The sequence below is a fragment of the Cupressus sempervirens genome, chromosome 4 (assembly GCF_028749045.1).
Source record: "Cupressus sempervirens isolate cs-2001-9-10 chromosome 4, ASM2874904v1, whole genome shotgun sequence".
Lineage (NCBI taxonomy): Eukaryota > Viridiplantae > Streptophyta > Pinopsida > Cupressales > Cupressaceae > Cupressus > Cupressus sempervirens.
This window is the reverse complement of record NC_143121.1, coordinates 223391168-223416560: the sequence shown is the minus strand read 5'-3', so window position 1 is coordinate 223416560 and position 25393 is coordinate 223391168. Positions and strand designations below refer to the sequence as shown.

Genomic DNA, 25393 nt, shown 5'->3' with positions numbered 1-25393 from the left:
AAAATTAATACTCAGTTTGGATGCATCACACTGGAATTGGAATATGAGTTTTGAATTCCCATTTTGGTTCAAAATGAGGATTTGTTAATTCCACCTCAAGAAGTAGAATCACCAATTGTAATTTGAATTGAAATTAAATCAAATTTTCATTTTCATTTTTCCTGTTCAACAAACTAGCATCTGACATTTTCCGAATTTAACAGATCCAGCATCTGACATTCTGGATATAAGACAAATGAAGCATTTGCTAATGGCAACGGCAAAATAGGTCACTAAAGATTCAGATGCACCTCTAGGAAGATAAAGTGTAACAGACACAGAGGAGACTAGCAGACACTAGAGGTTGCAGGATTTTCTCCACGTTGAATTCTCCACTCAAAGGTAATATTTTCATCAGAAGCACCAATTCTCCTTACGTGTCCCTTCTTGTAGGACTAGGGGACTTAACAGTATTGTACTTCTAGATAGTTATGTAAGTCCACACTTTGGTGATGGAAAAGGAATAAGAGAGACATTAAGCTTCCACAGTTGTGTGCTGAAAACTTCTGGATTTTAACTATGTTTATTCATTTTGTATCTTTCAGATCAAATTTCATGATCCATCACCACGATACTGAGCTAGAGAAGAGAGAAAATGATGGAGAAAATTGAAACAATAAATGCCAGTTGACATTGGTTCGTTCAAGAAAATATATGAAAACTTCAAGAAAGAGAAAGAAATTCATGGAGGATCTCAGCATGATAGTTAAGGATTTGATGTAGATGAAACTCAGTATGAATGGTTGCACATTTAATTTGACAGTTTGTAGGTTTCAGGAATTATACTTTTACAAGAATCAAGAGACAACTTTATGAAGTGCCAAGGGTATGGCCCAATATTGTGATTTTCATAATTCAAGAGTTTGGGGAGGTGGAATCCAAGAGCTTAGGAAATCAAATAGAGAACTACAACTTTACAAAGGTTATGAAGTAGCTTGAAAGAGTATTACCTGATCCGAGAACCTTTTTATTAAAAAGCTATGACTAACATGTAATTTTAATTTTATATGGTTCTGGCATAATGATGAGGAGAACGTTGGAATACATCATCCTAGTATAGTTAAATATAGGTTAAGAAAATATGATAGCTGGAAGAGACGCTTTGTATGGGAAAATACAGATTTTATAAGCCAATACATATCAAAGTAAAATTGTCTTGATAAACTTTAATATAGCAAATTCATGACATAATGATTATTATTTTTATGTATGCCCACCCTTTCCAATAGAAATAATACAAATGAAGCTATCTACTTGAAGACAAGACAAGGTTATGAACAGGATAGGATCTAACACACACCATGGAATATGATAGAACCTAATCACAACATAAATTTCAATCCACTAATTCAAGTTACAGCTACAAGGGTTACCTGAACTTAATGGTATAGCACAACTCTAGGAATGTCAGAAGGGCTTCAAATTATTTTATTCTCAAAATCATGTCAATATTATATCAAATAATATGGAGGGAATAATCAGAGGTCTCTCGAAGTGATTTCCTGACATCATACAATTCACAAATTAAAATTACATAATTGCATCTATATTGGCCCTTTTTCTTTCTGATTTATGCTTGTGCTCTCTTTCATGAAAAAGATCTGCAGGAGACTCATTACCAACAATGCCACCATCTTTGGCTTCAATATCTGAATTTAGTTTTCTTTTGGATTTGTGCTTATAACCTCTTTCATAAAAATACTCTGCACAAAATTCACTACTATCTTTGCCTCCATCTCTGACTTCAGTATCTCTATCGTTTCTTTTACTTATTGACTTCTGTTTGTATCCACTTTCCTTAATATAATCTAAATGAAGATCTTTTCCATATAGGCCATCATCTTTAATTTCATCACCCATATTTTCTATTATCCTTTCTCTTTTCTTCTCATTCTTTTTCGTTTTCCTGCACTTCACAGTCAAACCTTAGTATAGACCTGGAAAATATGAAATGCAAAGAAAAGTAATCAAACCTGAATTACATATAAATATTCAGAGAGTTAAAGAGAATATTCATAAAGCCACCTGCACGTAAGCAGTGAATGGCAGTCAAAGAACACTAATGCGAATCATGCATGTAAGCTGTGAATGGCAGTCAAAGAATACTAATGTGAATCATTGAAAGGGATCTTGACAATGTTGCAAATATAAGGAGCATTACAACATAATTGTGAAAACAAATTTAATGAGGAAATTGAAATCCCAAACCTCTCCGAATCCAAAGCTGGAATTTTCTCCGATGACAATATTAGCCAGTTGACACAGCCAGTGTTTGGAGCCTTCAAAGACCCACAGATGTCCAGAAAGGACTCCTCTTGCACACTACAAATTAAAAAGTTTTTAAAATAAATTAGTTTGAATATATGCATAATGCACATCACTTAAAAGAAATTGCTAGACCTGTACAATTTAGCTCTTTGACATTTTGCTTAATGTCAACCAGAAAGTATATGTAACAGAGCCATGTAAATTTCCATAGTGCGGGCACCATAAAAAAAACATTAACAACATTTTTCCTTATTTCTGGCTAAAGCTTACATAAAATTCTGTCATGAGTAAAATTGTTAACATTTAATAATTTGTCCCCTTCCATTGATTTTAGGATTTTCTCTATTTAATGTATCTAGTTATATAATCCCTGCATTCCAAACTCAGCAGTCAATTCAAACAATGTTGCCAATTTCCCAACATTATAAACTGATGAACTTTCATCACATTTCTTTTAAAATTCTGGTGTTCATATTGAATTCCATAGTTTTGAAAATCTTTAAAAGATGAAAATTTGTTCCAATTTTAATCTCCACTCATACTTGCTACCATATGTTTTGCCCAAAACATCTGTTTTTTCAATTAATTGGTCAACCCAGCATTTTGGTCAACAAAGTGTGGTTTTGTAATGTCCCCATCCTTTCAGCATCTCAGTGGAGTTCTTAGCCTTTACATTCTCAAAAGGCTAAGTGGAGAAATAAGGAGAACTTGATTAAATTAATTTCTTATAAAGTCATTAATTAAATTAAAATTAAAAGGTGACTTTATATTTAATTAATTTAATTAAAATAGACTAAAGTTAAATAAATAAATTAAAAGAATCTTCTAGGAGGATTTTAATATTATTTTATTTCTTCTAGAAAGAGGTTTATCTATTGGAGGAAAAGAATAAATAGAGAGGCCAACTTCATTGTTGAGCATCGAATGTGTTGCCATCTACTCTTCCGGATAGCTTGTGGAGCCAAGGGTTTCTGCAATTGTTACATTGATCGTTGGGAACGAACACTCCCATTGATTTGCATAATTGAGGTGGTAAAATATCTTTCGAAGGGTCGCGACTGTTGGAGAAGACAAATAAGTCTTTTCATTGTGCCAAATTTGTGGCCTAGGGCCAGATTTGTGGAGTAAGGAATAAGTTGGATATTGCTACAATACCACTGCTACAATAACTTTGCTACAGTGACGCTGCTATAGTGTTGTCGCTACAGTGATTTGCTACAATAATTTGCTATAGGAAAATTCATATTTTTGGAACAATTCCAGGTTTTTATCTACTACATTTTGCATTGTTTGAGAGTAGATATTTAGGGCATTGGTAGGGTTTGTAAAATTTGTTGTACTCTGATTTATATCAGAGTTTTATATCAGAATTGTTGCCCTAATGTCTTATTGATGTAAATGCATATTTTCTCATTTATAGTCAATGCTCTATGTTTCAGAAAAATACAAAAACATTTGTTGTTGGTTGTTTGGAGTTTTGCAAAAGTATCAATTAAAGTTTCGCATTTAGAAAGTAATCAGACTTTAGATCTGCAATATATATATCCCTTGTATGCAAAGTGTTTGATGAAATTTTCAAGTTAGCAATTAAGAAATAAAAATCAGAATTGCACAACATTTTATAGTGTTATAAGAGCTTGCTTGCAAAGTGTTTAACTGAATTAGAGAAGAATTTGATGTTTGACAAAGTTATAATCAGTTGGGGTTATTGCAGGTTTGATCTAACTTTGGGGGAAATCAAAGAGTTTTTCACAAATTTTGAAAATGCATAATTTTGGTTCATAAAATCTGCATTTCAGTCAATCCTGCTCATTTTTAACTACTCTTTGGAAAGCAACTTTGACAATGTCTTTTGTAGTAGCCTTAGGACATGCTGGCCTCATCTTTTCCTGATATTTTAATTTGCTCCAGAGAAAGATTTTCCATGGTTAAACGAGTCCCATCTCGCAGAAATCTTTTCTATATGATGATTTGTCAGAGAAATATTAATCATTTTCCTTTTCTTTTACAGTTTTTATCTAATCCCAACAGTACGGGTGAATCTTAATTTACCTACAAATAACAATTGAATGAAGATCCAAAAAGAACCCCCCAACCCCAATTTGGCAGTTTCTTGTGCCATGGGAAATTTATTTCATATTACATTAATGTCCCTCTAACTCTGATATCAATAACTTAATTGTAAGATATCAATTTATTGATTGTGGGATAATTATCTTTTCCATTTTTCCATGTTAGAGGAGGAGATCTACATTTGATAATCATTGAGAAAGAAACTGGAGCAGGTTATCTTGTATGAAATTGGTAACTAAGTGTGTTGTTTATCATAAGTTGTTCAGAAAGCTGAGTAGTTGTGAATCAAAACAAACTGAGATGATAGTCTGAGTTTCTTTTTGTCAAAATCTTCTTGTCAATATCCAAATTAAAAGAAAAATATTGTGTATCTTGCAACTTGTATAGAAAATTACAGATCTTCCTAAATATTGTTCTGTTTTATCAATGTTGACACTTGCAGCCTTATATCCTTCAAAAGCTTAAAACAAAATTTGCCCCTACTAGATTATGTTCCCTGTTTCTGCTAATGGTAAATGCTGTTTTTACTTTTACCAAGGGAGTTATGAAACCTTGGTTACCTTTCGGCAACTATTTCAGTGGTCAAACTCTTCTAAGCATTTTAGACCCTGATAATGTTGTTGTTTTGAGCAGGACCTTTTGTTTGGCAATATTCCGTCTGAACCAGTCAATCGAACTCAATGGACCAAGTCATGATTTTTATAAATAGGAAATTGCAATATTTTACAACCCTTGACAAATGACACACGACATGAATACCTCTAAATATATCATATTTAGCCTATTGAGGTCAGATTACATGGATTATATTTCTTGTAATATTTTTCATGAGATGTAGATATCCATGTAAGTTGCACCCTTTCCATGAAAACGACTACCCAATACAACCCTAGAATAGCCCTTAAAGATAACAGTACTTTGAGAAAGTTAAATTGCATAATTTCTTACCCATGGGTAGATGATTGGACTGAGTAAAAGGGAATTTGCCCACATTACTCCTCTAACTAGCATTGGCAATCCAAAAGTCACCACTGAGAATCATTTTACATAAGTAATTAACAAGCATGATAGTTAATAGCCTAAGGCACTTTTTTTGTGAATGTTTCTTTTTATCATAGGCTTTTGACTTGCAAAAGCATCAAGTGTATTGCCCTATCTAAAGGACCAAGGTAAAACTGGCCCAACTCTTCCATTCTATTCGTCACTCTCCAAGTGATAGGAAGAGCTTAAACTAAGCTATGCACCAAAAGCATTTTGTAAGAAGGCCCACAACATGAAACACTAGGTCCCAGTCTGAACTAATCATGTCAGATATTCCACACAAGCGCATAATATCTTCCATGAACGCACATGGCATAGAAGCAACACTATACATGGATCTAATGTGGGATAAGTGAGTCACCTTAGACAACTTGACCACTATAATGATGATGGCATCATGATGATGGAAGGACTTAAGTTGCCGATATGGGTATGGGCACAGGCACAAGTACAAGAACCCACTACTTGGGTACATGCATGAAAAGTAGGGGTGTTTGGGTACATTTGGGTACACCTGTGTGTGTGGGTGCGTGCGCGCACGTGCATGCGTGTGTGTGTGTGTAGGGGGTTTGGGTACATTTGGGTACACCTATGTGTGTGTGTGTGGTGTGTGTGCACGTGTGCATGTTGTGTGTGTGTGTGTGTGTGTGTGTGTGTGTGGAGAGAGAGAGAGAGAGAGAGAGAGAGAGAATTGTAAAATTAAATTATTTGATAGTATTGCACTTCACCATTGATCAATCCTAAAATCCAAAGGCAAAGATTCAAGTTAAATGGCAATAGGTGATTCAAATATTCAAATAAGCCATACCATATATGTCTAGGTTCACAACTCAAATAAGCCATATCACATATGTCTAGGTTCGTGATTCAAATGCAAATCATTGCAATTACAAAATTGACAATTAAAAATGGTAATTGTCTTCTTTCTTCAATGTCATTCATCAATCATCAAAAGGATTAAAAAAAAAATGTCTATTGCATTTCAACTACTGCATATTCAAGATCATTTAAACCCAAAGCATTGCCACTTGCACTAGATGCAACATGTGTAGGTATGGCATCTTCGTCATCATCTATAATGACTCTAGCAAGATCCTCAATGATATCATCCAAGTTGGTACACTCGGGGGCTACATCCCAAAGTTTTTCTACCCCATTCTTTTATTGGGGGTCCTTAGGTGAAAGAAGACATGAATTCGAATGAATAGAAACCAAGTCTTCAGCTCTTTTGTAGCCAATCGGTTAATCTTTACTAAGTGGATAGACCATGTATTCTGATTTCATTCAGCAATAGGACATGCAATTTGGAGAGAAAATGAACAAATTTTAAAATAAAAAATACAAAATAAATTGAAGAATGTTAAGTACTAAATTCTACAAAACAAGTGACAAAAATACAAGAAACTTATGTGTGACAAATGGTGGTTTGTCACAAACATCTGATCTCCTCACCCTCTTGGTATATTTCTTTCATCCACTCCACTCAGATGTCAATTTGTAACGTCCCCTTTCTCAATTGACTTTGAGTTATTGAGATTAGTCCATTATTGTGCCCCTCGTGGACTAATCATTTGGATAGAGGCCATTTTTGTACGCTGATACCTGCTATTTTTGGACAGCTCTAGAGAGTAGAGCAATTACTGACCAGATCTAAGCACATCAGATTTTCGTTTGGTTCACTTTGAGGGACCTACTATTTATAGTGAGTTCATTATTCTGGCAGTTACTATATTTGGCAATGGCTACTGGAGGCAATCATGGTATAGCGCCGAGTGTCATCAGCTGCAGTTTCCTGCTACCTTCGTTTGGAGTATTTCTTAAGACTTACGATTTCTAGAAAGTCAGTTAAGAGGGTCACTAAATTTAGCAAGGCATCTGATGACCTTTTAGAACCCCATTTGTAGTGGCAATTAATAATTGACTTGGGAATTATTAAAAAAAGTGTAATTAATGATATTAAATAACTTATAATAAAGTACTTTAATAAAGTCACTTTGATGATCATTTAAAAGGACAATGGGGCCATAACCCATCAATTAGTTCTTTAAATAATTTTATTTTAAATCATAGTAACACGAGGACGCATCCCCCCCCCTTTTTGCCCCATGTCCCAGAGACTTCAACGCACCAAGGACTTAGGGACTCTGTTCCCCCATCCCCAACAGTGGCACCAAATTCCACCACCTCCACCGGGGATGGGGGACATCCCAATGTTGACTATTTGCATATTCGACTATTTATGTTTAATGTTCGATGTTCCAATTCAATGCAATGTTCAAGTCTTGACTATTTTACATCTCTATATCTTATATTGCAATCATATTTTCATAACTAGCATTTTAAGTACCATATGTGTATATATATATACCCCCCTCCTGTCTCCTGACGCCATCTCCCCACTATCCCCAAATTAAGGCTCCTCTATCCCCTGGTCCCGAGAATTTGTCCCCCCATTCCGTTGTGCCCCCGTCCCCCAGGGCGGTGTAACTATGTTTTAAATGGTGCCTAAGTCAAAACTATGGAAAAAGCATACAAAAGTTATACAACTTTAAATGAAAGAAAAGCAAATATATGGAAAAATATCTTTTATCCCACATTGGTAAGGTATGTGTTTGAGCTCTCACAAGAAAGAATGAAAAGGGACTCGAGGGCTTATTCTCATATATATTGAATTGATCAGCTTGATACTTGGTGAGTTTTAGGAGCTTCTCCAGAAACGGTTTCAAGAAGCCATTGCAATTTTGGAAGCCATTATTACTCAGCTTTAAGGTGCTAAAAGATTGCACTGAGATTGTTGGTTGTGTTTGTCATTGTTCTACATCAACCTTTCAGAGGTTTCTACATTTACAAGGGTCTTATCTGATCATTCAAGGATCAATTTAAAGACATTTAAGTGCAGATTGATAGAGTTTTGTGAGCAATCATTTCCAGATTTTACATCCTTCTTCCTTTAGCTAGCGTGTGCTCATTGTCGGAAGAATTGATATCTTTAGAAGGCTGTTTGGTGCTTGTTCCAGAGCTATTTGAAATCTTTTATCATTGTTCACTCATTCTAGGCAGAAATTGTACATTTTCTGATCTGCATAAACATTCAATAATAGAAAAAGCTACACTAGTCACCAATAGTGCCCAGATTTACAAATAAATGGTGTATTCTTCATTCCAAGTATGAATCTTTGCAAAGTACTGCCGTACTTGTCATCTGGATGTATATTTTGAATTCCTAGGTAAAAAAGAAATTACAGTCCATTAAATTTATAACAGCAGTGACATAATTGTCATTAATTAGTTATATTTCACTGTACTTGAAATTTGCTTCATTTATATAACTTTCACATTGCAAAAACTCCACATTTCAACCCAAACACAATGTGAAGATAAAAGCCAGCAAGATAGAGGCTGCTTGCAAAGTGTTTGGCAAAATGTCAAACATCCACAATTGAAGCGAATCCAGTGTTTGTCAGAGTTAGAACTAGCAAGGGTACTTATAGTGGTATCAGAGAGGTTTCTTGTCATTCTTTTGGGGGTTGGGAATAACAAAATGGTCCTTCTATTGCTATTTGAGTGACCAACACTCTTGCTTGTTTCAGTCATGGGAAAAAAATAGAGAAGAAATTGAATTGGAAGCTGATATAATTTATAAAGAATACTAGATCATGCTAGATAAGTATAAAAAAATAGATGGTTTTGATAGTTTCTTGGGTTGCTTGGCTTCAATTCAGAAGTGACTGATATGGTGAAATATATTTGAGGGAAGCATGGGGAAAAAATAGAGCAAGATATATTTGGAACTCCTTCAAGGAAACCTAATAAATCAGTTTGCCATAATAAATAGCTTATAGTTAAAGTTTAGAAGGAGTTCTGAGAATATGCAGAGAGGTTTGTGGATGACAACAAAAATTCGGGTTTTTGCAACAGAAGTTTAAACTCTTTACATTATCGTAAGGTAGCAGCCATTTTACTTAAGGAACATGCTTCTAGGTTGTTGCCACATGAAGGTACTCAGGATTTGGGTACTTATGATGTGATTTATGATGAAAATTCATGCTACAACGAGTCTGATTTTTCATATTAGACCTTAGAGAATGATTTAGAAAATGCATGTGTTGATAATAGGTCCTAGGATCATTCTTCAGATAGACTTGCAGCTACCATGGAAGCAATGTGTGAAGATACTATCATATCAGCAACTTGTAACTTACCAATTGGGCCATTTGTTGATGCGCTTAGCATCTTAGTTGTTGATGTGTATATTGATGATAGCACACATGATGTTGCACTTCATGAGGTGAGTGACTTTTATGCAGATTCTTTTCACATTGTCAAGTTTGGGTCAGAGGACATATATAGGAGTTAGCGGTTCCAAGTCGCTTACCATCTAATTGGGCAGCTAAAGGTTAGTGACAACATGATTACCATAGCTTTAGAGCATTTTGATGTTTCTCGTCGGATGTTGGTTACCTTAGGTTGGAGTACTCCTATAGGAGATGACCATTGTGATAGTGGACTTTCCCTTGAGGAGTTCTATGCTTTTCGTGAGGCCTCTAAATTATGCGACATAACTATTTGCAGTTGTTAGCAAACATAGATTTCCTTCTTGAGAGAGACAATATCTATTATGAATGCTCTGAAAGAAAAAGGAGGTTGATGAGCTGACCCATGAACTTGATGTGACTATGGACTCTTTACAATGTACTCAGTTGGCTCTTGAGGAGACAGTCACATTTGGTTGAAATGACCGTGAAGTTGAGATTAGCATTGTCTTTATTGGCTACCATTACAACATAGTTACCTATAGAAGTGGCTTGTGAGGAATCAGGTACCCGCGGAGTGTAGGGAGGATGTGCCTACATCCATCACTAAGTCAGACGCAGTTGGTTATTTGGAGATGAGTACTACAACTGAGAGCAATAAAGAGCCACAGGTTGTCTCAGGTTCTCTACAGATCAGTACAATGTCAAATGATTTTGATTTGATTACTGATAGTTATTAGGTGGTTATGATGGACTCCCGTGAGAGTTGTTGTTGGTACATGACTCTTCTCCATCACCTTCACTGCAGGAGCATAGGGTATCATTTGGTTGGTAGAATAGCTCTCATGTTGATTTGTTTCCTTTTCCTAGAAACGAATCTATTACTCCATCTCATGCAAATGACAGTGATAGAGAACTTGTTTACGAGAGTTGGGATGGTTAGTTGCAGGTTTCTGTGGATAAGGTTGACCCTGCCTTATTCCACTTCTATCACACTGACACTTTTGATGAGTATTTACTTTTTAGTCTGGAGATACAAGAGGGACTATACATCCTCTCTAGAAATACTCTCATGCAGGAGTCAAGAGTTATCAAACATTTCACAGGGGCTATTGTAGGTACTATGGCTACGATGCTTCCTCGCAACGATTTTGTGGTGGGATTTGTAGAGCAGGTTGTCAAAGATCCTTCCCCGCTACCAGTTGTGGATCAATGATTGGAGCCATCTCATGATTAAGGTATAGTGGATGATGCATCATTGCCAAAGGTTGGAGCATTTTATTACATGTTCACAGTGGCAAGTGCTCATCTATTCTCATTTGATTCACATCTGGAGGACTTGTTGATTAGTTAGTGTCAATCAACTCTGAGCTTATACCATCCATTGTGGGACGGGTTCTCAGGGGATTGGATTTAGCTCATGCCTAGGGTGAGCCTTCTCCCTTAGAATCACCAACCACGCGCGACACTGGCAATCACAAATTCTAACTCCCCCTTTGGTCCAACCATTTTTGTTCACCTAGACTACACCTTACCCTCACATTTCATCAAGTGTCCACACACTCGACTACCTAAACATACACTCCTACGGAATAGAAGCACATGTTGAACCGGCTTGGTTCTCTTCCTTTGCTACTCCATGTATGCATCCTCAAGCTCCAAGCTCTACCCTTGTTCAACCCATGCTGAACCCCTGCTTAGCCCTTCAGTATCTTTGCCTCGGCATCCCCCATAAGACAACCTTACTCCAAAACCAACCATATATGATCTCAACTCCTCGAGTCTCTCGATCACCCTTGATCTCCACAACACTCCATCTCTTGTTGGTCTCCCCTAGCTCACCATGAACCTTGAAGCCCAACCTTGTTCCCCACGGAACTATTAAGTGCCTTAACCAAACGCTGAGCCCCGACTGCCTCAACACCATGTCTATGTTTACATGCCCTCATTGGCGAACACCTTGTTCCTCATGCAACCACTGCACTCAAACCAACCCTTCATGCATACATGCAATCTTACTCAACCCATGGATTCCTTTGGAATATAAGACCTACTTGAGCACCATGCCCCTATTCCATGATCCACCCAATCCCTTGGACGTTGTACTCCATTTCCAACTCGACTATGCCACCATAGCTTCACCTATGAATCACTTCACCCATTTCAGTCATGCACCACAAGCCATCACTTCTAGCCATCCAACATGACCCGCCTCTTTGAGCCATGTCCAACAATTGCCTCTTCGGATACTTGACACAAATTTGCCTTACGGTTTGGCTCATCAAGAGCACTCTCCCAAAACACCATATCCCAATTGCCATACTGGACTACCACGGCCCTTGAGATATCCTACCTGAATGCAAATCCAACCAACCAAGTAACCTAGTTGTGCACCCAATGTCACACCCCTTTGATACCGCTCTGATTGGCTCCACAATACATCCCCTCACGCACCTCATCATAAGCCTCCAATGCACCTACTCGAACAAACCGTTTGTCTCCTACCACAGGACTAGGTACTTCACTTCCCCAGCTTTCAGACCTTAGACAACTCCAATTGAGTCATCACCAAGATTGGCTTAGTTACTCCTCTTAACTAAGTTAGGGACCCTTGTCTTGTCACCAATCCTCACCCTAGTACGATAAGGTGGAGCTATTCTTCTTTGCTCCTATGACTATATGTCACCTCTATCTCATCCAGAGACTATAGGGAAGGACTACTCTTCTTCGTCCCTCTTGAAGGAGGTCAACTACCTAAGAGGCACTTGATGCACACTGGCACTTACCCTGTAATATCCCCATCATAAAATAGAATTTTTATCAAATCTTTGCTAAGGGGCCGATTGATGTAAAATATTTCGGACCCATTTTTAGTTTTTCTTTCATAGGTAAGTGTAGCCGTCAACTATCTTTGTACACCCTCGGAAAGTTTTCCCGATGGGTATTTAAGCACAACCTGTAAGAAGTCGTAAGTATGCAATTTGGATTATTTTCTCTGTATTTAAATACCTATTGGAGTTCTTTGTTGTTCACCATTTTGGAAGTGAAAGACCTTCCCTATTTGGTTTATCTGGTTTCAGTGGGATTTAACCCTCACCCTATTCCGTCGCTTATAACACTTCGCTCGGATTTGAGAAATCGGAGCATCAACTTTTGGCATATATTAGTTGAAGGATTACTTGTGTTCAAGTCTCTATTATTGAGTTTGGATTTTATCTAAATCTATTGTGTTTATGTATGAACAAGATTGCATTCATAGTTGTGGTTTATCATTCCTAGCTCAAACACCTAACCGTGCGGCTTTTGAAACATTCCCGTACTACTTCCTCATTCTTCTGTACGACCTTCATTTTGCCTTCCATACACCATCCACCCACACCTTCGTATGACCCTCCTACCGTACTACATTTGCACACTATCTATGTACGGACATCATACTGTACGACCTTCACCTCCAGTCTACCATACGGTGACCACACCTCTTCCGTAAGGCCATCAGCCCCCTCCCATACGACCATCCAACTCTGCCAGCTGTACATCCCTTCCCTATCTACCGTATGGTCCACTTGCCACCCGTACGGCTAGTTTGTTTTCCCCATCTTACACACTATATGGCCTCCACATCAAACTAGTAAGGTACCGTACAACCTATCTAGGCCTTCCAGTTGCATGTGGTATTCAGGCAGTCTTCAAACATACACGCGCATGAATTACTAAGGACTAGGGGGACATTGGAACATTACAGTGGTATCCGAGCTTCGATCCTACCAGCCTATGGATAGTGAATGAGAGTTTATAATCGGAAGAGAAGAAGAACCCATTCCGTTGATAAAATGACTGTTGAACAAGAACCCACAGTTGTCAAACTCGTGGCACTACTGAGAGAACTTGCAAGGATTCAGGCACTCAGCGACTCATGGAAGAGACTCTCAAGAAGTTGGCAGACAATAAAATATCTGGAGAACAAAATAGTCACAGTGCGGACTCAATGTCGAGTAAAGAAAACCCTTATCCAGCACACTCTTGACCTTCCATAGCATCTTTTTCCCCACAGATGGAGGCACCACCCGGAGGGAAGCAACAGAACTTTGAAGAAATGCAAGAATAGTTGAGAGAAGACTGGAAGAATGCAAATTTGGAGGAAGATATATCCTACAAAGATTATGCAGATTTGAGAATGAGATATTCGGGAGGCGGATACAGAGGATATTTTAATGATGATCTCGGGAGGAAGTTGAGTAAAGTAAATCTATCACCATTTGACGGATCTGGATTCATATCTGCGCAAGCGTGGGTAATGAAGGCAGATACTTACTTCTAGCTTAATCTCATGCCAAAAGAAGAAGCAATTAAATTTGCAGCCTTACACTTGAGGGAGTTGCACATGACTGGTGGCATCACAACTCCATCACACTGGGGCATGATCAAATAAATACCTATGTAGAATTCACTAAGAAATTGATTAATCAATTTGACGATAAAGATCCAAAACTCAATTTCAAAGATTTGGCACAACTGAGGGAAACTAGATCAGTCGACCAGTACATTGCAGAATTTCAAAAGTTCTCTGTTTTGGTCATGGACATTTTTGAAAGAAGACGGATAGTGCTCTTCATGGACGGACTGACATAACCACTAAAGAGTTGGGTAAAAGGGATCAATCCTGCCACCCTGTCAGAAGCCATTAAGAAGGCAAGGAGTATGGCATCATTAACGACGTCATCCTCACGAAGTTACTCACATTCCAAACCGCCGTTGTTTCCAAGGGACAAAAATAACAAACTTCCATCGAGAAAGATGTCGTTGGACGAAGCTACCAAACAAGAGCTCTAAAGGAAGAAACAATGTTTCAACTACAAAGGACCATGGGAACCTGGGCACAGATGCCTCAGGAACGGAAAAATCCACTACATTGAGGTCGTGTCCAATGATGAGGACGAACAAGAAGATATACCCTCCGAAGACAACCAACCCCACGAGGACACCAAAATGATTAGTTTGAACTGTATGGTAAGAATTACAGCATTGGTATGGTGCGAAGGAATTATTGCCCTAGTCGGTAGCCCGAGGTGCACAGTTTTTCGTGTACGGGAACCCTTCAGAGACAAAAGGTTATGGTAATGCTTGATAGCAGAGCCACTCTACACTTCATAAACTCATCTCTGATGAAACGTAGAGGTCTACCTACGGAGAAGCACGCAGGATTCTGGGTCAAGGTTGCCGGAGGGACTCCTCTACCCTACACACACCTTGTTCCTCAGCTAAGTATCACAATGGCGAATTACACGATGACCAAGGATTTCTTCATAGTGGACCTTGATGATATGGAGGTTATTTTGGGCATACAGCGGATGGAGACACTTGATGAATGCACTCAGAGCTTCAAACATGTGGACTTCACTTTTGTTGTCAATGGAAAGAAGGTTCTTCTTTGCAGAATGACAAATGAGGGTCCTAAGGAAGTTTCTGCACATCGGATGGAGGCAATTTTTCGACGTAATGATGTTGCTTGGGTTGCACATTGTTTTGTCTCAACGAAACCTATAAAAGGGCAACGGACACCTCCCTAGGATGATGATCTCCAGAATATTTTGAATGAATATGATAAAGTTTTTATAGACATTCCTCCTGGCATCCCACCTCATCGAGGGTTTGAACATACTATCGAATTAGAAGCAGAAGCCAAGCTGATCATAACCACACCCTACCACCATCCCAAGAAATTCAAACATGAGATCGAAAAGCTATTTAGGAACTACTGGAGAAAGGATGGATCCGTCCCAATTCTAGCCCCTTTGCATCATCAGTGGTATTGGTCAAAAAGAAGGACGAGATGATGTGCATGTGTGTGGACTATCATGCATTGAACCAAAAAACAATAAAGAATAGACATCCCATTACAAAGATAGATGAGGTGTTAGATGAATTACATGGCACGGTCTAATTTTCGAAAATAGATCTTCGTTCCAGATATCATCAAATCTACATGAGGAAGACGTAGAAAAGACGGCTTTCCGTTGTCACTACGGGCATTATGAGTTCCTAGTCATGCTGTTCTGATTAACGAATGCACCTACTACATTCCAATCATGCATGAACCGCATTTTCAACAAACAATTGCATAAGTAATTACTGGTATTTTTTGATGATATTCTTATTTATAGCAGGACGTGGGAAGAGCACCTGAAGCATCTGGATGAAGTCCTAAGGATCATGAAGGATCACTCTTTGTTCGCCAAACAATCCAAGTGTGAATTTGGTATGACAGAAATATTGTACCCGGGGCATGTTGTCAATAAATATGGAGTTCAAGTTCATCAGGAGAAGATTCAGGCTAATCTTAATTGGCCTCCCCCAAAATCACTCACAAAGTTGTGAGGATTCTTTGGACTGTGCAGTTATTACCGAAGGTTTGTAAAAGGGTTCTTTCAGTTCAGCGCACCATTAATAGATCTGAGAAGAAAGGGGTCCTTCCAATGGTATGAAAAGGCGCAACTCACTTTTGATAAGCTGAAGGAAGTAATGAGCACTTGTCCCGTGCTTACTTTACCTGATTTCACTCGATCGTTCATTATAGAGTGCAACACATCCGGAGAAGGCATTGGCACAGTACATATGCAAGATAGACACCCCATAGCCTATGAGAGCAAGAAGCTTACTCAAACAAAATGCTTATATTCCATCTAGGACAAAGAGAAGTTGGCCATCGTACATGCACTAACCAAGTTCTGGCAGTATCTGGTGGGTGCCAAGTTTATTGTTCGTACAGATCACAATAGTTTGAGATATTTTTTGGAGCAATGGAACTTGAGCAAGAGGCAACAAAAATGGGTAAGCAAGGTTCAGGCTTTTGATTTTGATATTGAATATGTTTAAGGAAAAAACAATGTGGTTGTAGATGCTTTTTCTAGAAAACCCGCCATCTACTTACTGACCTAAATTTCAGCTGATTGGAAAGCACATTTATTGGTAGAGTACTCCAAAAACACATTTGCCTGTGAGCTAATGGATGGCAACACCTAGGATGATTGGTACAAATTGGTAGCTGACATCATTTACTATAAGAATTAGATATATTTAGTGTCAGAATCCAAATTGAAACAAAAAATCTTGAAGGAGGTACACGACTCATCCTTGGCAGGACACCCGAGATTCCTCAAAACTTACAGATGTCTCAGGGAGAGGTTTTCATGGAAAGGTCTTAAAGGAGATGTATTGCATTATGTGTGTGGTCTGCCAGCAAAACAAATCTGAACATACTCTACCCGTCGGGTTAGTGCAACCTCTACCAATTCCAGAATAGAAGTGGGAAACTATCTCGATTGATTTCATAACTGGACTTCCCAAGGTGAACGAGGATTATATCTTCATGGTGGTTGACAGACTGATAAAGTACGCACATTTCTCCGTCATCCCCTCTAATTTTCAAGGCGCATAAGTTGCTGATCTACTTTTTAGAGAGGTCTTTCCTCTGCATGAGTTACCCTGAAACATTGTTAGTGATCGGGATGGATGATTTATCAGTATCTTCTGGACAGAACTATTTTGGTTGGCAGGGACAGAATTGTCACCAAGTACTAGTTACCACCCTTAGACAGACAGACAAACGGAGATTGTGAACAAGTGGTTTGAAGGTTATCTTCGGAACTATGTTTCGGAACAACGACGGGCACGAGTCAAATGGATATGCCTAGGGGAATATTGCTACAATACCACGTACCACATATCCATCGGTATGGCACCATTCAAAGCTCTATACGGATACAAACCCCTTTCCTTCATGATACAGTTCTAGGGGACAGTCACGCACCAAAGGCGACGGACTAGCTTCAAAGGGACATGACATCCTAAGATCCCTGAAGGAAAATTTACAACAGGCATAGAATCAATAAAAGATGTACACCAACAGACATCGAATAGAGAGGAGTTTCAAAGTAGGAGACTTGGTCTACCTTAGGCTCTAGACATACCGACAATCCTCATTGAAAGAAAAGGGAAAAGAAAAACTGAAGCAACGATTTTATAGCCCATATCGTGTAGTTCGCCACATCGGTGAAGTCGTATACGAGCTGAAACTTCTGGAGGGTAGCTGTATTCATAACGTTTTTCACGTTTCCTGCCTGAAGAAAGTTGTGGGACAGAATGTCACAATAGCAATAGACCTTCTGCTGCGCAATGAAGAAGGAAGGCTCATATTGGAAACAACAGAGATTATTGAAGTACGTGAGAAGACCCTTGGGAACCCAACAATGAAGGAATATCTGGTACGCTAGAAACACTTGCCGTTGGATGACGCAACCTAGAAAGGCGAGCACATTCTACAACATCCAACATTGCATTTGCTTGAGGACAAGTAAATTTTGGGACGGAAGGACTGTAATATCCCTGTCATAAAATAGAATATTTATCAAATCTTTGTTAATGGTCTAACTGATGTAAAATATCTCAGACCCATTTTAGTTTTGCTTCTATAGGTAAGTGTATCCATTGGCCATCTTTGTACACCCTTGGAAAGTTTTCCCGACGGGTATTTAAGCACAACTTGTAGGTAGTGGTAGGTATGCAATTTGGATTATTTTCTCTGTATGCAAACTCCTCTTGGAGTTCTTTATTGTTCGCCATTTCGGAAGTGAAAGACCTTCCATATTTGGTTTATCCAGTTTCGGTGGGATTTAACCCTCACCCTATTCCGTCGCTTGCAACACTTCGCTTGGATCTGGCAAATCGGAGCATCAACTTTCGGCATATATTAATTGAAAGATTTTTCGTGTTTAAGTCTATTATTGTGTCTGAATTTCATCTAAATATGTTGTGTTTATATATGACCAAGATTGCATTCACAGTTGTGGTTTATCATTCCTGGCTTAGACACCTAACCGTGTGGCTTCTAAAACATTACCATACTGCTTTCTCATTCTTCCATATAGCCTTCATTCTGCCTTCCATATACCATCCACCCACACCTTCGTACAGCCCTCTTACCGTACTACATTTGCACATTGTCTACATATGGACACCATACCGTATGGCATTCACCTCCAATCTACCATATGGCCAACAAGCCTCTTCCGTATGGCCATCAAGCCCCCTCCCGTAGGACCATCCAACTTTGCCAACCGTATATCCCTTCCTTGTCTACCATACGGTCCACTTACCACCCATACGGCTTGTTTGTTTTCCCCATCTTGCACACCGTATGACCTCCACATCAAACCAGTAAGGTACCGTATGGCCTCTCTAGGCCTTCTTGTCGCATGTGGCATTCGGGCAGTCTCTAGACACACGCGCATGAATCACTAAGGGTCAGGGGGGCATTGGAACATTACATACCCTCCGCAATTACACCTCAACTCGGCTCTACGCCTCGCCTAGACCACAACCATGCTAGTGGGAACATCACATAGCACAACCCCAAAATTGCACCTCAACGCAGCTCCACACCGTGCCTACACCACAACTAAGCTAGAGGGAACAACCCGTAGCACAACCCCATTGGATACTCCTTGGATCATGTCTCAGACAAGACCCTACGCCACAACTATGCGTGCCCAACACACGACATAGCCCCATCAAAAATTCTCGTCAGCTTAGCACCATGCCTCGCCTACTCCACACGTCTGTGTAGCCAGCTTTGCCTTACAGGCCCATAGCCTTAGAGTTTCATCTTGTGAAACAACAACCCCCTCCAAAGGTTAGCACCATCATTTACAGATGGGATCAGCAGCTGCAAGTTCGATCTCTTGTAGTATCAGCACATCTAGGATAGTTCAACAGAGGATAAAAATGGCAGTTGTGTTACAGGCACCTATGGTTGTTACTAACTCCACAACGCAGCTAGATGTGAGTGTCAGTCATATTGGGACGCAGCTGTTGATAGAGTTGGCACAAAAAATTGGTTGAGTTCTAATGAGTTGTTTATCCCTTCGACACCTACTTCCAGATTTAAGTGGATTTGGCAATTGTTGTCAACTATCTGTGTATTGATGGTAAAGGAGTTAGTTGGATACAACGACATTAGACAGTTTTACCCTCAAGATCCGAGAGGACTATGATGCTTGTTTTTTTTCCAAGATTGCTTGGGGAGCAATCTTTGGGGAGGGACGACTGTAATGTCCCCTTTTTCAGTTGACATTAAGTTATTGGTATTTGTGGACTAATTGTTTGAATAGAGGGTATTTTGTACACTGATACCTCCTATTTTTGGGTAGGTTTAGAGGGTAGAGCATTTACTCACTAGGTCCACGCTCATCATCTTTTTGTTTGGTTTGATTTAAGGGACTTACTATTTATAGTAAGTTGGTTATCCCAAGAGTTACTATATTTGGCAGTGGCTACTTGAGGCAGTCACGGTACAGTGCAGAGTTTTAGCAATTGCAATTTCTTGCTACCTTCGTTTGGAGTGTTTCTTACGACTTACTATTCCCAGTAAGTCTGTTAAGAGGATTGCTAAATTTAGTACAACACCTAATGACTAGTTAGTCAAGTCCATTACAACAGTTGCTTGCCAAGTGTTTGACAAAATGTGAAGACTAATGGAAATATTGTCATTGATGTCAAAGAAAATGGAAAATAGAGAACTGTTTAGAATCCTATGCTATGGAGGATAGTGATCAAAAGAAAAGAAGCAGAGCTGATTGTTGCAAGCAAATCTCAGTAGCTATAAAATACATCAAGATGAAATGTATTGAAATAAAGCAACAAGTACACAGACTGAATATTGCCCTTAAATAAACCTTAAAAAGAAAATATATATACTTCTTATAGTAAATAGTTGCTATTAGTATGTGAACACATATGGAGGGATTACAAAGTAATGTATATATTGAAGATTTCATTACTAGAAAAATGACAATTTTGTATACCATCTACTTGCAATGGTGCAGTATGCAGCATGTGATAACAGAGAACTACCTACAAAGATACCAAGATGCTATAATGATACAAAACACCACTAAAAAAGAGTCCCAAGTCAACAAATGCCCTCCTTTTAGGACATCAGAAAATTCAAAGACATTCATATAATATTAAAATTGACTATGAGAGCGTGGATTATAATTATAAAAGGTAAATTTAATATTATAAAGTGGGCTAAAAGTGACAAGGAGGGATAAGACGAAAAGATAGGAAGGGAGTCAAAGGTCACAGCTTTGAGGATTAAAAGGAGAGAGACTCATTCATTCCGATTATGCTTGGTTTATGATTCAAATTTCAATTTCTCTCTTGCGAAAGTTATTTGGAAAGCTTCAGCTTTCATCCAACGTGAGGACGTAAACCCTCATGCCAGTAGACAATGGACGCAAACCTATTGTCCGTGGAGACGTCACATTAGGTGTCTCCCCTGTGCTGACGGGTTCTTTCTTAGTATTCCTATCTGACTGTAAAACTGTGTTTAGGATTGGACTTTTGAAAGCTAGTGGTTGTATTTCAGATGTATGATGCAGTGATATATTTTAAGGTATTTTATGAGAAGTTCACTGGTTTATATTATTGGTTTATATTGCAACTTCATATGTTTATGTTTTGAATTTATTATTTTGAGAAAAAATTGGGTCAATATCCATTGGGGATATTTCAGTGGTATTAGAGCTACAAAATCCAGCCATCTTGTGGAGTATATAGAGAGAAAAAGAAAAAGAAAAAAATATCAAGTGCCCCTAAGGAATTATTAAATTAAAATATCAAGGATCGCATTTGAGATCAATTTTTACTCATTCCCACCGTTGAGAATAGTTAAATATATGAAGGCCTTTGCACGCTTGGTTGAAGTTCATTCAATTTATCATTTATCAAAAATAACAAAGGTTTAAGATTTGCGGGAATTATGTCTACTATGGAGAAGCATACAAAACTTATCAGAACTTAGATGAAGTATCCAATTTATTTATGAATGGAAAAAATATTTTCTCTTGGCCCTAAGTTATACGAAATGGCATATTGTTTCCACGAATTTTTTTTAAAAACTGGTGGAGAGTGTTATGAACACTAAAGACTAAGGTGTCGAAGTGGCAACTATTATAAAGGCATTTGTAATGTTTTATCAAGATGTGGATGCTAACTGAATTTGGTGATAAATAAAATCATTGTCTGGAGAACACGAATGGTCCCTATAAATCTAACAGGACCCCAAATATTTACATCATGGCTCTATAAGGTGGATATCAAAAATTTGATGTTGAACAGAGAAGTTTTTGGAAAAAAACATTAGGCAAACATTTGATAGGGCCAGTTGATTTTCTGTGTTGGGTGAGCTATAACTTATAGCTGCAGAGTTCCCTCCTATATCTGCGAGTCGTGAGAAGTGGGTCGAATGTGAATCAAAACTCTATAACGTAGGTATCACAGCTCCATCATGTATTGCTTTTGTTGGGCCCAAGGAGAAAAAGGTAAGGAGTCGAACAATTGTGGCAATGGGTTGAGCGACTACCATCCATATGGTGTTTGCACTACAGACATCTCCAAGTTTCGTTACCATTCGCACCTAGAAAGAATGCGTCCAAATGTGGAAGAAAAATAAGTAACAACAAAGCATCGGAAACGTGGATGTTAAGTGTCAGGTGAAGGTTTGAAGATTGTGTTTGACAGAAATTTTTCAACAAGTGAAATATTTAAGCCATTGCTTGCAAGTAACGCTCGCACAGAATGGAGACTAGATTTTTTTTCATAACAGTCAGGTTTGCATAAATAGTAAATACCCTGACTTTGAAAACAACGAACTGGCAACAAACATTATAGTCTCTTGAGAAAGTCAATTGACGGTTCATATTCTCCTACGGTTTATACTAATCATATTGCTGTTGTCTTTCCTAGATTAGAATCGTTTTTACAGCTGGATGGAATCTTCTATAGATGTTACATTAATTCATTTCCTGTAGGTTATCGTTACAACAGTTGGTTATGTGATGCTTCCATCTGTATGATAGGATCAACAGACCCAACGACATCTTAAAGGGAATGTGTCCGACAGTGAGAAATTGACAGCTATAAGTGGGAGACATGCTTGTATTCCTGCGAATGAGAACAAACAAAAAAAAAATATTTAAAAATCATCACTTCTTTGAAGTATAATTTTGGTCTTGCTAAGTTCAAAATTCCTCTTATCGTGAAGTAAGTCTTGTGCTATTGCGAGCGAAAATTCTTTTGAAGTATCTAAGGGTATAGAAAGACCAAAGGCCAAAGTTATTATTTGACGGATACTACATATATTCCTTTAAACATTTCATTGGTTACCTATTGTAAACAGGTTTGGAGTTTGTGAATAATTATATTCCCACGATTTGAAAATTTTCCCATCGCGATCTTTGGGAGTCGATTTTGGTTGATTAATCTCCTATCCCCACAATATTGGAGCCAATATTATAGTTTGGTAAATTCTTGAAAGTGGAATCAAATATTTTTTTTACACGGTGAATAGTGTTTCCAAAGGGATAGTTGTCGAGCATAAAGATTTATCGCAAGTGGTCCTATCTATCGTGAAAATGAGATGTTGTCATGAATACGTTGCTGAAGTTGTTGTTTGCTTGAGCTATGCACAAAGAACACTTGGTATCCTAATTGCATTGGGGACAAGGAAATACTGAATGACATAGGAATTCATTGCAGGTTCTATCAAGATTCAGAACATGTTTTGGAGTGAGAGGATTAGAATGTTGCGGAGGTATTGGGAGAACTTGTGCACTTGGTTTCCCTTGCTTCTTATTTACCAAAACAAGAACACAAGGTCCTTTCGGAAATAGTAAATTGTGACCTAAGAAGAGAAAACAAACAGAAGTTTCCACATCCATACTTGTAGATACAATGGTGATTTAAGCAGCCCATTACAAAAGTTGCAGATACAGTCATGGAAATTCTGAAAAATCAAGTGTTTTCTTCAGAATTTGATGACACCTTTAATGGTGAACAGCTAAGAAACTTGCAGAAAGAAAAACAATTGGGTTGGGTATACGTCCTTGGGTTGCAACTAGAACACATGGAATCCTCAAATGATGTTCTCATTGAATTGGAAGACATAGAAACATATATGACCCATGTAGAACAAGTAGATTGTAGGCTCGCAAATTGGGCTTTACAACCTTCAATGGTTACCTTGGTCCAACTCAAGTTTATGGTACATCCACATAAAGACGTGAGACTTGCAGTTGCATCTTGTCTCAATGAGATTATGCGTATAACATCTCCTACAACAGCCTACAATGATGCAGTGTTGAAGAAAGTTTTGCAAATGATAGTGAAGAACTTGGAGGGGTTACTTGATGACAAAGACCCTGCTTTTGACAAGAGGGTTCATATTTTGAATATTATGGCAAAGATGAGGTTATTTTATATTATGATTGACCTTGAATGCAATGATTTAATTCTTCAGCTGTTAGAATGCTTCTTATTCGAAATTAGGAGCTACCATTCAGAGAGTGTAAAGAGACATGTGCACACTATTATATCTTCACTTCTTGATGTAGATGTTGAAATTTGCAAGAGGTTGCAATCAACCTTGTTAGCCTTTTGGAGAGGAGAACATAGATATTGCAAAGGCCCATTTAAATTGATGATCTCATCTGCAGCCTTCAAGCTTGTGGACGAAGTAATTAAGCATAAAATCAACAAATTTCAAGATCGCATAACAGATAGTGAGCTGATCTCCATTGGTTTCCCGGTTGAAAGGACTTCTATGAGGCTTTATGGGAATTATAACAGTGAGGAGGAAGGTAAGGTAACTCAGACCAGCGATGGGAAGAATATGGATAAGGAACATACAGATTTCTACATTGGTGATTTGGAGATTAGCCTTAACAAACATATTGATGAGGTGGGTTCTACTTGAGGTAAAAGCATGTTGAAATCTTTGAATGAGGAATGTTTGCATAAGAATTATGTCATAGCAGCAGCTTTGCCTTTGCATTCAGATCAAAGGAACAAGGAAATTAAGGCTTATGATTATATTCTTGAGAGGTGTCATGAGCCATGTGTTTCTTATACACATGATATAAATTTAGAGGAACAACCCAAGATGACACTGCAAGACGATGAGCTGCTTCAACATGACAAGAATGAGATGCATGCCTCAAAGAACCAACTAAAGGTTAGCGAAGACATGTTGTGGCATCTTTGATACGCTATGACAGCACTCATAGGATGGTTGAGGATCTCCACAGGAAGGCTCAAAAGGGAGTGGAAGGAGATTGGCTTGTTGCTCATTTGTAGGTAGTCAAAACAGCCCTCGAAATTATGAAATTAAATTATTTATGTTTGCTTTGCGAGAAAATTTGTATTCTTAAGGTTGTTGGAATATATGTTTGATCAGTTGAGTAAACAAAAGAATGAGATTATGAATCTCAACAGGGAGCTTAAGTATGCTCATGAGACATTGGATGATACATAGATTGCTCTTCATAAAACAGAAAATTTGTTTAGGGTCACAAATCATACTAGGGAGCATGAGAGTAAAGAGAGGCAAGAGTTTTTCCAAGTAATTAATGAACTTGATAGAATTCAGAAAACTTATGCCTTGGACAGTTGTCCCAAAAGACCAAGTACCAAAACTTCATATCATGTTCAGCTTGTAGAAAACCCTTTGTTTGAAGTACATGCTGATTGGATAATGGAGAACCCGCTATTTGAGTCTGATGATGGCACACTCATTGATTTTGGTCAAGAGTTCCAAATTGACAATTGTTGCAAACAAGAGGTTGTTGGCTTGATAGAGGCACATAACGCTGATTACAAAT

At 38.2% G+C, this 25393-nt stretch overlaps 1 protein-coding gene across 7 annotated transcripts in view; it reads right to left on the bottom strand.

Annotated features, from left to right (window-relative positions):
• Window positions 1-1348: 1348 nt before the first annotated feature.
• Window positions 1349-25393, bottom strand: part of LOC149560803 (DNA-directed RNA polymerase I subunit rpa43-like) — a 169069-nt gene continuing 145024 nt past the window's right edge. For 6 of the 7 annotated variants that reach the window (XM_089824828.1, XM_089824827.1, XM_089824829.1 and 3 more), the window contains 2 exons: window positions 2248-2361; window positions 1349-1945 (listed from right to left, as the gene is read on the bottom strand). In XM_089824828.1, coding sequence (XP_089680954.1) covers window positions 1570-1945; window positions 2248-2361 — 490 coding nt within the window. In that variant the 3' untranslated portion in view covers window positions 1349-1569. Of the gene's footprint in view, window positions 1946-2064; window positions 2122-2247; window positions 2362-25393 lie in introns of all 7 variants that reach the window. The other variant, XM_089824832.1, reaches the window with a different exon arrangement.